Source organism: Vicia villosa, linkage group LG5 (genome assembly GCF_029867415.1).
Source record: "Vicia villosa cultivar HV-30 ecotype Madison, WI linkage group LG5, Vvil1.0, whole genome shotgun sequence".
NCBI lineage: Eukaryota > Viridiplantae > Streptophyta > Magnoliopsida > Fabales > Fabaceae > Vicia > Vicia villosa.
This window is the reverse complement of record NC_081184.1, coordinates 22,007,289-22,018,643: the sequence shown is the minus strand read 5'-3', so window position 1 is coordinate 22,018,643 and position 11,355 is coordinate 22,007,289. Positions and strand designations below refer to the sequence as shown.

Sequence of the window (11,355 nt, the reverse complement as noted above, 5' to 3'; positions counted from 1 at the left end):
GGGGCGGACATGATTTTTGTGCCCATTTCACTTGACGGACATGCCCGCCCCGCTCATTTTTTGGCGGGCTTAAGACGGGGCGGACAGCAGACCGGGTGGCTTGTTTTGCCAACCGTAATACTAACAGTTGAAGGACTTTTATTTATGATATATAATAAAGAAAAAGGTAAATAGTACTTTCTCCGTAACAATTCATAACCAATTTTTTTTTAAATTTATCAAATAATTGATATATAAGGTCTAAAAAATAAAATTTGTTTATAAATTATTACTGAGGAAATAGTTAATAACAGAAAATTTTAACTAACAAGAGCAAAAGTATATAATCATATAATAAAAGACAGATATATTTGAAATGTTAAGGTGTGAGTTCAAACTTGTGATTGTAATTAGGATGGGAATTAGTTTCATCGATTTACAGGTATTTACGATTCAATCTATCAAATAAAATAAATTCAAAAGATAAAGTGTAATTTTTCTTAAAGTTTATTTAATAAAATAGGTGGGACTTCAGGCTCTACAAAATTATTTTTATATTTAAAAAATAAGTTACAAACAGTGAAGTTACAAATAATATACAACACAATATCAAAGATATGTGAGTGAATGAAAAACACAAGAAACTCTTAAAATCTAAGACTTCTAATTTTTCTCTAATTTTACAATTGTAAAAAACTTGGTTACAATAGGTCTAAGCATATATTTAAATAGTCTTCAGCAACCCATGGGCTTCGAAAAACTTTACTTGATCCACAAGCTGAGAGTTGCAACAAATGTGCAGAGAAATCTTTTTGAAACAAATATTGTCTCAATCACTGAGATATAGGGCCAGTTTGTTTCAGCTTTAAAAAAATGGATTTTTTTTTGTATTTTTGAAAATAGATTTTCTAAAACTGTTTTTCAAAATATTACAAGTTTTTTTATATTCGTTTTTTCTAAAATGAAACACTAATTTTTACATCTTATAACATAAATAATTGAAGACCAAGACTTAGTCAAAATCATAATTTTTTCAAAAAGTTGTATTTCAAAAATGATTTTTATGAAAATCTATTTAAAATAGCTTCAAAATTAAGTGATTTTTTGAAATTTTGATATCCAAATTTTTTTCTGTAAATAGATGAAATATCTAAAATCACATTTTAAGAATAACTATTCAAAGTTTCAAACAAAATTTTCATTTGAAGCTTTTATAAAAAGTTTGTAAAAATTTTTTTCCCAAAATTTAGTAACACTATAAAAATTATTTTTAAAAAAAGCCAAAACAAACGGGCCCATAACCAAAAGAAATATCACAGAATCAAATCAAATAAAATCTACCAAGATTCCAAACAATTTGTTTTGAAGTTCTGGTACAGAATGTCACGACATCAGGCAGGACATATGCTTTTCAATGTAAGCTCATTCTCAATTGTATTAAGAGATCAAGATGTTATGACATCTTGCTTAACATCTTTCAAGTCTCATGTTTTAGCAAAATTCTGTCAATTTCAAAATCATGGATCTAACAATTATTATGACAATACCAATGGTGACATGTTCTTTGCTTAGTGGTTGATTTTCGACACTTTAATTTTCATTTGTTTAGATTGTTGGAATGAGGAGAGTCAGGAATACTTTTTAACACTATCTCAAACACTCATTCACTTATTTGGTGAAATACACGTGGATCTCTCACTTTAAAAATAAGTCCCCAAAGTGGTAGGACTCATGTGTTTTATTCATAAAAGAGTGAGTGTTACAGAGAGTACTAAAAAGAGTGTTCCTATCATTCTTCTTGTTGGAATTTGTCTTTCTTTTTTTCTCTATGCATATAAATATCCAAATGTATTGTATTCCTTCATTTCCCCCCTTTTTACACTCTTCTTGCCATTTTATGCTTATGCTAGAAGTGTTATTCTCTTGACTAAAAAGTTGTTCTTCTTTCCATTTCTTCAACTAATTTTTTATTCTATATTAGTAAGTTTTCATCATCCCTTAATAATTATATTTGAAGAGTATGGTAATTGTACTATGATAGGTTAGTGTGGGTGTTTTTGTTTTGTCATCTTCTCTTTCATGCAAAGGAGAGTGGTGAGCAAATGGATTTCTTTTTCTTGCATCTAAACCTTCTTTGTATGTAATTAGGTACAATAACAATTAAAATATTATGATTTTTGGGCAGGTCATATTGACTCCGACTGAACACTTAATCTGGAATGAATTAGTAATACTTTTTGAATCTTTAAACATAAGTAATTTTCTTGAGTATGCTTCCTTTTACAAATTTCTCAAGTTCTCTTTTTTTTTTTTTCATATAAAAAATGCGGTGACAATTTTAAACTCAAATTTTTTTAACTATTCTTGAAGTTTTGAATGATTTTCTATATTCAAGTATGTTGAAAATAATACAAAAAGTTATTTTTAAAAATTTTAATTTTATAATAATTTTTAATAGTAAAATATGAAAATTTTAAATGTCAGAGTACATTGTTTGCGGATAAATTTCTTAAAATATTTTAATCATCATTGTAAAAAAAAAAATTTAAAAAATATATTTATTGACTTAACCACTTGATCTAAGAAAATAAGCAAGCCCGGCCATAAGCAAGTGCAACCTGTGCTATTGCACAGGGCCACAATTTTTTAAGGGCCTAATTTTTTATATTATTACCGAGCAGAAAAATAAATAAGTCATTTGATTTTTTATGCTACATGCATGGTAACCTAGGGACTTTCAATATTCATTGTTCAGTTATATTACATTAATTAACAGGAATATATAATTATCAAATCACTCACATCGTTTATTATTTGAAACATGACATATACTACTTCCTAGTCTCCAAATATAAGACTATTTAAGAAAGATTTTTTTCTTTGCATCAATTACTTTGCACACAATATTTATCAATAATAATTTTTTACAAGATGATTTTATAAAAATAAAATAAATTATTATTCAATTTAAATATTTATTTACTAAAAAATTCTTATAGCATTTCATCGTGATATAGTTGCAGAAAAATTAATAGGAGTTTAAAAGAAGGGTGAAGTAGATTAACCTGAATGTTCTAATTAAATTGGAAGGGTGTAACTCAGGAAAGGTGTAATTAGTTCTATACGTTTTAGGGGTTCAATTTTTTATTGGAAATAAAAACATTTTTTAAAAAAAAGAACATTCAAAATATAAATTTTAGGCTGCCTTTCCAAAACAAACCGACACACTCTTCTTCCTTTTCTTTCGTTTGTTCTGTGCTTTTGTCAAAAACGAAAACAAAAAATGGTATTTTTTTTCGTTTCATTTGATTAATATATAGTTATATTTTTAGTGCAACATTTTTAACTATTAAAATTATAATTTTTTTTTTAAAATTTAATCTCATTTTATAAATTAGAACAGGGCCTCCGAATCGATTGGGCCGGCCCTGAAAATAAGCATACATGATTATTTTGTACCAACGGAAAATTGCCAACTTATAAGTCGACCAAAAATTGAAACTCGGTAACTTTGTAGGAAATGAATGTTATATTCAATCCAATTTGTAGGATTCAATCCTATTTTTAATTAATTTTCAATAGAATCACATCTATTTTCTTAATTTACCGCATTTTATTAAATATATATTTTTTTAACAATTTATTCGATGAATGTAACAAAAATAATTGTAGCAAACAATGTTATTGTGCATATTCCAACACACTCTTTAAGGAAAATAATTTATTTAAATTTGACTAAATTGATGTGAGGTCCATATAATTTAATAAGACTTGTATAAATTTTAATCAACAAAAGAATGAATTGTGGTGAATTCAAGAGTCGGGGTCAGATGGTTTTTCTTTTCTTTTTATTAAAAGGTGTTGGTCTTTTTTAAGAGAAGACTTCATGCGGTTCTTTGATCATTTTTTCGCGGGGGGCGAGTTGTCCAAGGTGGTTACATCTTCTTTTTTGGCTTTGATTTCGAAGGCTTCCAATCCATTATGTTTGGACGATTATAGACCCATTTGCTTGGTGGAATTCTAATGGCGGGAAGATTGAAACACGTTTTGAATTCAATTGTTTCTCATTGTCAAAGTGCTTTCTTTCCGGGTAGACAATTGTTTGATGGTGTTCTAGTGGCAAATGAAGTGGTCTATTATGCAAAAAAGGAAGATAGCTCTCGTCTCCTCTTTAAAGTTGATTTTGAAAAAACATATGATAAAGTTTCTTGGGATTTTCTTCGTTATTTGTTGATTTAAATGGGACTTGGGGAGAAATGGTAGAAGTGGACGGAGTTATTAATTTTCAATAGCAACATGTCGGTAGTGGTTAATGTTAGTCCAACTAAGGAATTTGTCGTCAAGAGAGGATTAAGACAAGGTGACCCATTATCACCTTTTCTTTTTGTTTTAGTGGCGGAGGCTCTTGCTAGGTTGGTAAGAAAATCAATTGAAATTGGGGAATTTGAAAATTTTGTTATTAAACGGAGTTGTGGTGTTGATATTCTTCAATTTGCGGATGACACTTTGTTGGTTGGAGAAGGGACGTGGAAGCATGTAAAGGCGTTGAAGATTGTTTTGAGAGCTTTTGAGCTAGTTTCGGGTCTTGGTATTAATTTCCACAAAAGCAAGTTGATTGGAATAAATGTTTCGCCTCTTTTTTTGAAAGCCGCCGCTTTCTATCTTTCTTGTAAAATAGAAGATAGTAATTTATTTTTTCTTGGAATTCCCATTGGATTCAATCATAGGAAGGAATCAACTTGGACTTCTCTCTTGGAAAAAATGAAAAAACGTTTTGCATGGTGGAAGAATCGCTTTCTCAATCTTGAAGGTAGGATCACTCTTTTGAAGTTTATCTTGAGTTCTCTTAATATTTTTACTATGTCTTTCTACAAGATGCCGGTTAAAGTAGTAAAAGAATTTAACAAGATTCAAAGTAATTTATCATGGGGGAGTGGAGGAAAAGAGGAACATTCATTGGGTTAGTTGGAAAGTAGTGGCGTTACCTTATTTGAAAGGGTTTTAGTGATAAAAAATATTTCCGACTTTAATCTTGCTCTTTTAAACAAGTGGATCGGAGGATTGTTCAAGGCCATAAGTCTTTATGGTTTGATGTTTTGAATGCCCGGTATGGAGATTTATGTATGCATGTTACATGTGGAGGAGATACTTACAAACTTTCTTCTTCATCTTTTTGGTGGCGAGATATTCTAAAGGTTGGTTTTTTTCCTCCTTCTTCTAATGATCCAAATGTATCTTATTGTTGTTTTAAAGTTGGAAATGGTTTCAACACCCCGTTTTGGGAAGCAAGTTGGTTAGACAATTCTATTTTGATGAAAACTTCTTCGAAACTTTTTTCGGCTTCTTCTTTGAAAAAAGTTTTGGTGGCGGCTATGGGTGGTTGGTGTGATGGGGTTTGGAAGTGGGGTGATTTAGGCATCTCGGATGTCGGGTTGGGAGAGCCGGATTTTTTAGCTATGTACACGGGTTTGCAGGCTCTTTTAGAGTCTTTCAGGGGAATGAATGAGAATAAGGATTCCATGGTTTGGTCTCTTGATACGGAGAAGGGTTATACGGTTTCTTCGTCCTACTTGAGGTATGCTTTAATGTGTATCCCTTTTGGTCCTCTAAATAGGTGTGATGAGGCTTTGGAATTGATTTAGAAAATGGAGGTCCCTTTTAAGATTAAAGCCTTCGGTTGGAGACTTTTTGTGAATAAGCTTCCCACGAAAAATCTCTTGTTGTATAGAGGTATTAACTTTACTTCTTCTAATTTAAATTGTGTTTTTTGTGATTTGCATTTGGAAGAGAGGGACCATATTTTCTTTAAGTGCAATGTGATTAAGATTGTTTGGAAAGAAATTGCTTCGTGGGTGGATTTTTCGGGTTGGAATGAGGAAGAGTGTATTCCGATTTTTATGGAATGGCATTCTTTGAGCCGTGTAAAAAGTATTAAAGATGGCAAATAGGGGGTGGTTTGGCTAGCTACTTCTTGGATTATTTGGTTGACAAGGAATGACTTTTGTTTTAGAAATGAGGTTTGGAATGTTAACAACATGGTTTGGAATATTAAGATTTTGGTTTGGAGGTGGTCTTCTTTTGGTGATATTGTTCATCCCAATTGTAGTTTTTACAATTTTAGCAAAGACCCTTTGTCTTTTATGTCGTAATTTTAATTGGTTTCTAATATCGTTTTTGTCGGTTTTGGACCGTTCTTATGTATCAAGGTTGGAGAACCCTTAATTCTTTTTTTATTGAATTCTTGCTTAAAAAAACAAAAGAATGTGTTTAGAAGTGTGTTCGAGTAGCTTAACAACCTCAATAATGAATTAGGTTCATTTACCTACCAGAGATTACACCAACTATTTACTATGAAAAATAAAAAATTATGATTAACTATTAAAAATGGTATCTATATAAGCTTTTTATCACTCATTTTGTATGTGTAGTATAGAAAAAAAATCAATATTGTTTAATGGTGTCCGTTTAGTTTTTTAACAAAATTTTTTAATTAAATTGAGAGTATTTATTTGACACTTACACTAAAAAAAATTTAGGAATGAATTATTTGTAATCGTGAGACTCACTTAAGCATATGATAAAACTCATATTAATGGGGTGCTCTAACAAAACAATTTTTAGATGATAGGATCATTTAAAATTTACACAAAAGTTAATTTATCATGAAGTATCAGCCCAAACTCACCAATTTCTCCACAAAAAGAATTACAACTGTCTTTCGGTTCTCTGATAATTTTTAAAAGAAAATTTCTTTGCCAACCTCCCTACCTTCTAGTCCACCTCTGGTGAAAACCCCATACTACCCTTGACTTCGGAAATGCATTTCCGAAAATGCAAGAAAAAGGTGTTTTCGGAGATGCATCTCCGAAAATGCCTTTTTTCTTGAAAAAATTGTCTTATTTCGGAAGTTCATTTCCGAAAACAATATTTCGGAAGTTCATTTCCGAAATGCTGCGCGTTATGCAGATTTATCAAAACACTCCCCCGCCCCCATTCATTTACCCTAACTCAAATCAAAAACTAGCAAAGGCGAAAATTTGTGCAAACACACTTCCAAGGCTGCATCAAGGCTCCAATCACATTGCTATACAACATTCAAAAGCCCACAAATCACTCAATTTGTAAGTTTTAAATTTGTTAGATTCATTATTCAAATGCATGTTATTTAGGGTTTCAATTGCATAAATGATATATGGACTGGTTGTTAGTAGTATTTAGGTTGTTTAGAAGCTTTTTGAATTGGTTTTATGTTTGATTTTGGGGTCTGCCATGGAAGTTGCAGAAAACTCCATCGCAGGGGTGTTTCGGAAGTTCATTTCCGAAAACACCTCCATCCCAGTTTTCGGAAATGAACTTCCGAATTGTATCAGAAGTTCAAATTTTTTAGTTTTTTATTTTGTCTCGCATATTAATCGATTTCAATTGTTTACAGGAACATGTCAGACAACCAACCAGCACGCATCAGACAGGGTAGGGAGACCCAGACTGCGTCGGCTAGAGAGGGTAGGGAGTGTCCGTTTTAATTTGCAAGTACTTTATTTTTAACGCCTTTGTTTATTGTGCCTGTTTCTTTGAAGTTTGTGTGCATGCGTTCTGACTTCTTTGACGGCGTGTCGCTGGTTTCCAACGTCTTTGTTCTTTAACGACTTGTCTGTTTCCCAAACGTTTTTGTCCCCTTTCTTCTTTTATAAAAGGAGGTCTCATGGACCTTTCTTTCTTCATTTTTACGTAGGAATGGGTGGCGCTAAGGGAAGAAAGGGTTCTTCAACCTCGTGCTCTCGCGGAGTGAAGGAGGTGAAGGAGGTGAAGGAGAAGAAGAAGGTTTTAACTGGTTCTGCTTCTCGTCTCCTGGGGGTCCATGGCTCGGACATGCAGGCTCAGTCTTCAGGCGTGAGAGTCATGATCAACGCTGATGGTTCTGAGACTGAGTGGGATGAGGATTGGTATAATTATCTTCATTCGGAGGAGTTCGCTCGTCGGGCAGAATAACGTGTTTTTGTTTTGTTTGATGTGTATTTTGTAACGCTCGTCGGGCAGAATAACGTGTTTTTGTTTTGTTTGACGTGTTTTGTTTTGTTTTGATTTCGGATTGTATCTTTCGCACAGTGTTTTTGGATTGGATTTATCATCTTAGTATTTTCAGTTTATCTGTTGCTTATTTTTATTTGGCGTTTGCGTTTAATTAAAATGCGAGACAGTTTAAGAAAAAACATTAAAAAAAAACACAGTTTCTCCATAATTCGGAAGTTCATTTCAGAATTCACCCCCATGAGGTGTTTTCGGAAGTTCATCTCCGAAGACACCCCCCATGAGGTGTTTTCGGAGATGCACTTCCGAATTATGGAAATTGTTTTTAAAAAAAAAGCGCTTCGGAAGTTCATTTCCGAAGCAGGGGTATTTTGGGATTTTCGCTGGGGGTGACCCCATAGGGAGGTGGCTAAAGAAATTTTCTTTTTAAAATATGTTTTTGGATTAAAATGTTTATATTTCTGATTTGGTAAATAGACACTTTAATTATTCATAGGGAATTTGTTTATACTAAAATATTGTTTCTTTTTCTTTTATTTTAAAATCTCTAAAGCAAATTTATATTTGTTGAAACTTTTTTCATAATAACTTTTTTTTTTCTTTTATTTAAACTCTCTAAAGCAAATTTATATTTGTTGAAACTTTTTTAATAATAATTTATTTTAACTAAATTTTCAAATTCAAGAAAGTAAAATTAACACAAGAAATCCCCAATGGTAGGAGTTGTTACTAAAATATAGAATAAAAAGTGAAGATATATTGAAATCAACATAGTATCTCTTAAGTTTTTAATCAGTTTACAAAGTCTTTCATTAAAAAAAATTAATTTTAATATATGAAAAATAAATTTGACAAACAAATCCTTGTGTTAGTGTGAAAATATATAAATATTGATGCAAGTATGAAAGAAAAAAAAAACTAGCATGAGTATAAAAACTTTGAATTTCATAATTTTTATCTTTGTGATTACCACAATTACAGAATGTAATTTTGAATATAATTAGAGAATATAATTTTGAATATATTTAGATAATTTAGTTTTGGATATTTTAAATAATCTTGGTTATTATTTATTAATATTAATATATTAAGTATTTACGGTTGATGTGATCTATTGTGTAGTTTCATTTTAAATTGTTATACTGAGTATAATATAATAATTATTGTCTTGTTCTCAAGATTTTTAAAATCAAAAAGTGATGTGTTGTAGTAAAAGTGATATGCCATTATAACACTGAGATGGACAATAAACTACCTGGAGAATTCAATTATCTCATTTGAAAAGGGCATTATTTAACTCAAAGCTAAAAATCTCATAAAGGCTTTACTACAAAGACGAAGAATGGAAAGAAGGGTTTTACTGCACCAACGAATAAAGTTTAAAAAGCTATGTAGAGTAAGGCTTTATGCAACAATGAGAAATACTAAAAATGATAAGAAAGATTTTAAAATTCTATTATTGAGGATAACATGCCATAACTTTTAGATTAAAATAATTTCATAGATGGCAAATATAAAACTTAAATAACAATAGTTATGTTGGAATAATTAGATATGCCTAAAACTCAATTAAACATGTAATAAAACATGAAACTAATAAAATATTATATTTAATTTTTAATTTTATTGTTTAAATTTAAATCGTTCTTGATCGTAATATTGTTGTGAGTAGGATGTCAATAATATATATATATATATATATATATATATATATATATATATATATATATATATATATATATATATATATATATATATATATATATATATATATATATATATATATATATATATATATATATATATATATATATATATATATATATATATATATATATAGAGAGAGAGAGAGGAGGGTTATATTTACTCCAAAAGTCAGTGTAAAAAACTTACCCCAAATTTTAGCCATTGATTTTCATTAATCTAACGGTTTTAATTGATCATTTAATCTAATTAGTTTTTGGAAATATTTTTCTATATAAAAAATTAATTAAAGCCGTTAGATTAATGATAATCAATGGTTAAAATTTGTAGTAACTCTTCAACACTTACTCTTGGAGTAAATATAACCCTCTTCATATATATATATATATATATATATATATATATATATATATATATATATATATATATATATATATATATATATATATATATATATATATATATATATATATATATATATATATATATATATATATATATATATATTCTTTGACTTAACGAACTCAATTGAGATTTTCTAATAGTTAATATTACCTTAATCTATCAACTAAAAATTATCTAGAAGAAATATAATAATGTTCTTTACTCTGGGATTATTATAAATAATATTCTTTGATTTGAGATTATATAATAATTATCAAATTTTTTTTTTTTTAAATTTGAACACCTAATATTTTAGGGTGCTAGTTAAAAGGATATTGGGTTGCTCTACAGGAAAATCCGTAGATAAATTGCAGATCAATCCGCAAGTAACACCAAATCTGTAGGTAAATCCACAAATAATTAAAAAAAAAAAAAAAAAAAATAGAAAGCATCATGCCACATGGCGCGTACTTGTAAAAGAAATACCAAACATGGTTAGTTGGGTAACTCTTTTGAAATATTGGTTTGTTTAGTATTTTTTTTTAAACTTGGTTATTAAAAAAAAACTTCTATGGTACAACTAAATATTGTATAATGAATAATCAAGATCTCTTAACTTTTGGTAATAATTTTGAGTTCCAAAATAAAATTAAGGGTTAAAGATACAAGATTTCCTGTAATATAGACGAAATTCGTTTTTTTTTCTGTGAATTTTTTTTCAAACACCTCCTAAAATTAAAAATCCGTGTTAGAAAGAAGAAATGAGTTTCTTTAGTCATAAATATTAACTTATTAGAGTTTAAAAATAATATCAAGCTCTAGAATTAAATTAATTAGTAACAAAGAAAGAAAATACTATATTAAAAGTTGAACCTACACGAAACGAGTGTTCCAATTTTTACTAAAGAGTTATTTTATTATTCAATAATAAAACTATAAAATTTAATTAATAAAATTGAATATTTTAAGCGGAAAATTATTATATTTTTTTGCTAGCACAAAAATACAAATGATATATATTTCGAAAATATATAAATTATATATAAATGCAATCATGAAAATTATACTGTTTTCAATTTACCATTTTGAATTTTTTGTGATAATTCAATTCTTTTGAAAAGAAGGTTACAAATATAATGACATTTATGATTATTCAATTCTTTAGAAAAATAAGGTTACAAATATAATGACATTACCTAAAGACATTATTGTAATTTATGAATATTAATTACAAAGAGTATATCATTAATTTAACAAAAA

The 11,355-nt window shown here is 29.0% G+C and overlaps 1 protein-coding gene across 1 annotated transcript; it reads left to right on the top strand.

The window, feature by feature from the left end:
- Positions 1 to 4,275: 4,275 nt before the first annotated feature.
- Positions 4,276 to 5,621, top strand: LOC131604350 (uncharacterized). The gene is made up of 2 exons (XM_058876795.1): positions 4,276 to 4,939; positions 5,029 to 5,621. The coding sequence occupies exons 1-2, from the start codon at positions 4,276 to 4,278 to the stop codon at positions 5,619 to 5,621; spliced, it is 1,257 nt and encodes a 418-aa protein (XP_058732778.1).
- The last annotated feature ends 5,734 nt before the right edge of the window (positions 5,622 to 11,355 follow it).

What these genes read in the sequence shown, in the direction of transcription:
- LOC131604350 (XM_058876795.1), top strand. Translation starts at nt 4,276, where the DNA reads ATGTCGGTAGTGGTTAATGTTAGTCCAACTAAGGAATTTGTCGTCAAG. An exon ending in AAAAGAGGAACATTCATTGG is followed by an intron (nt 4,940 to 5,028) that starts GTTAGTTGGAAA and finishes CTTTTAAACAAG; the next exon opens with TGGATCGGAGGATTGTTCAA.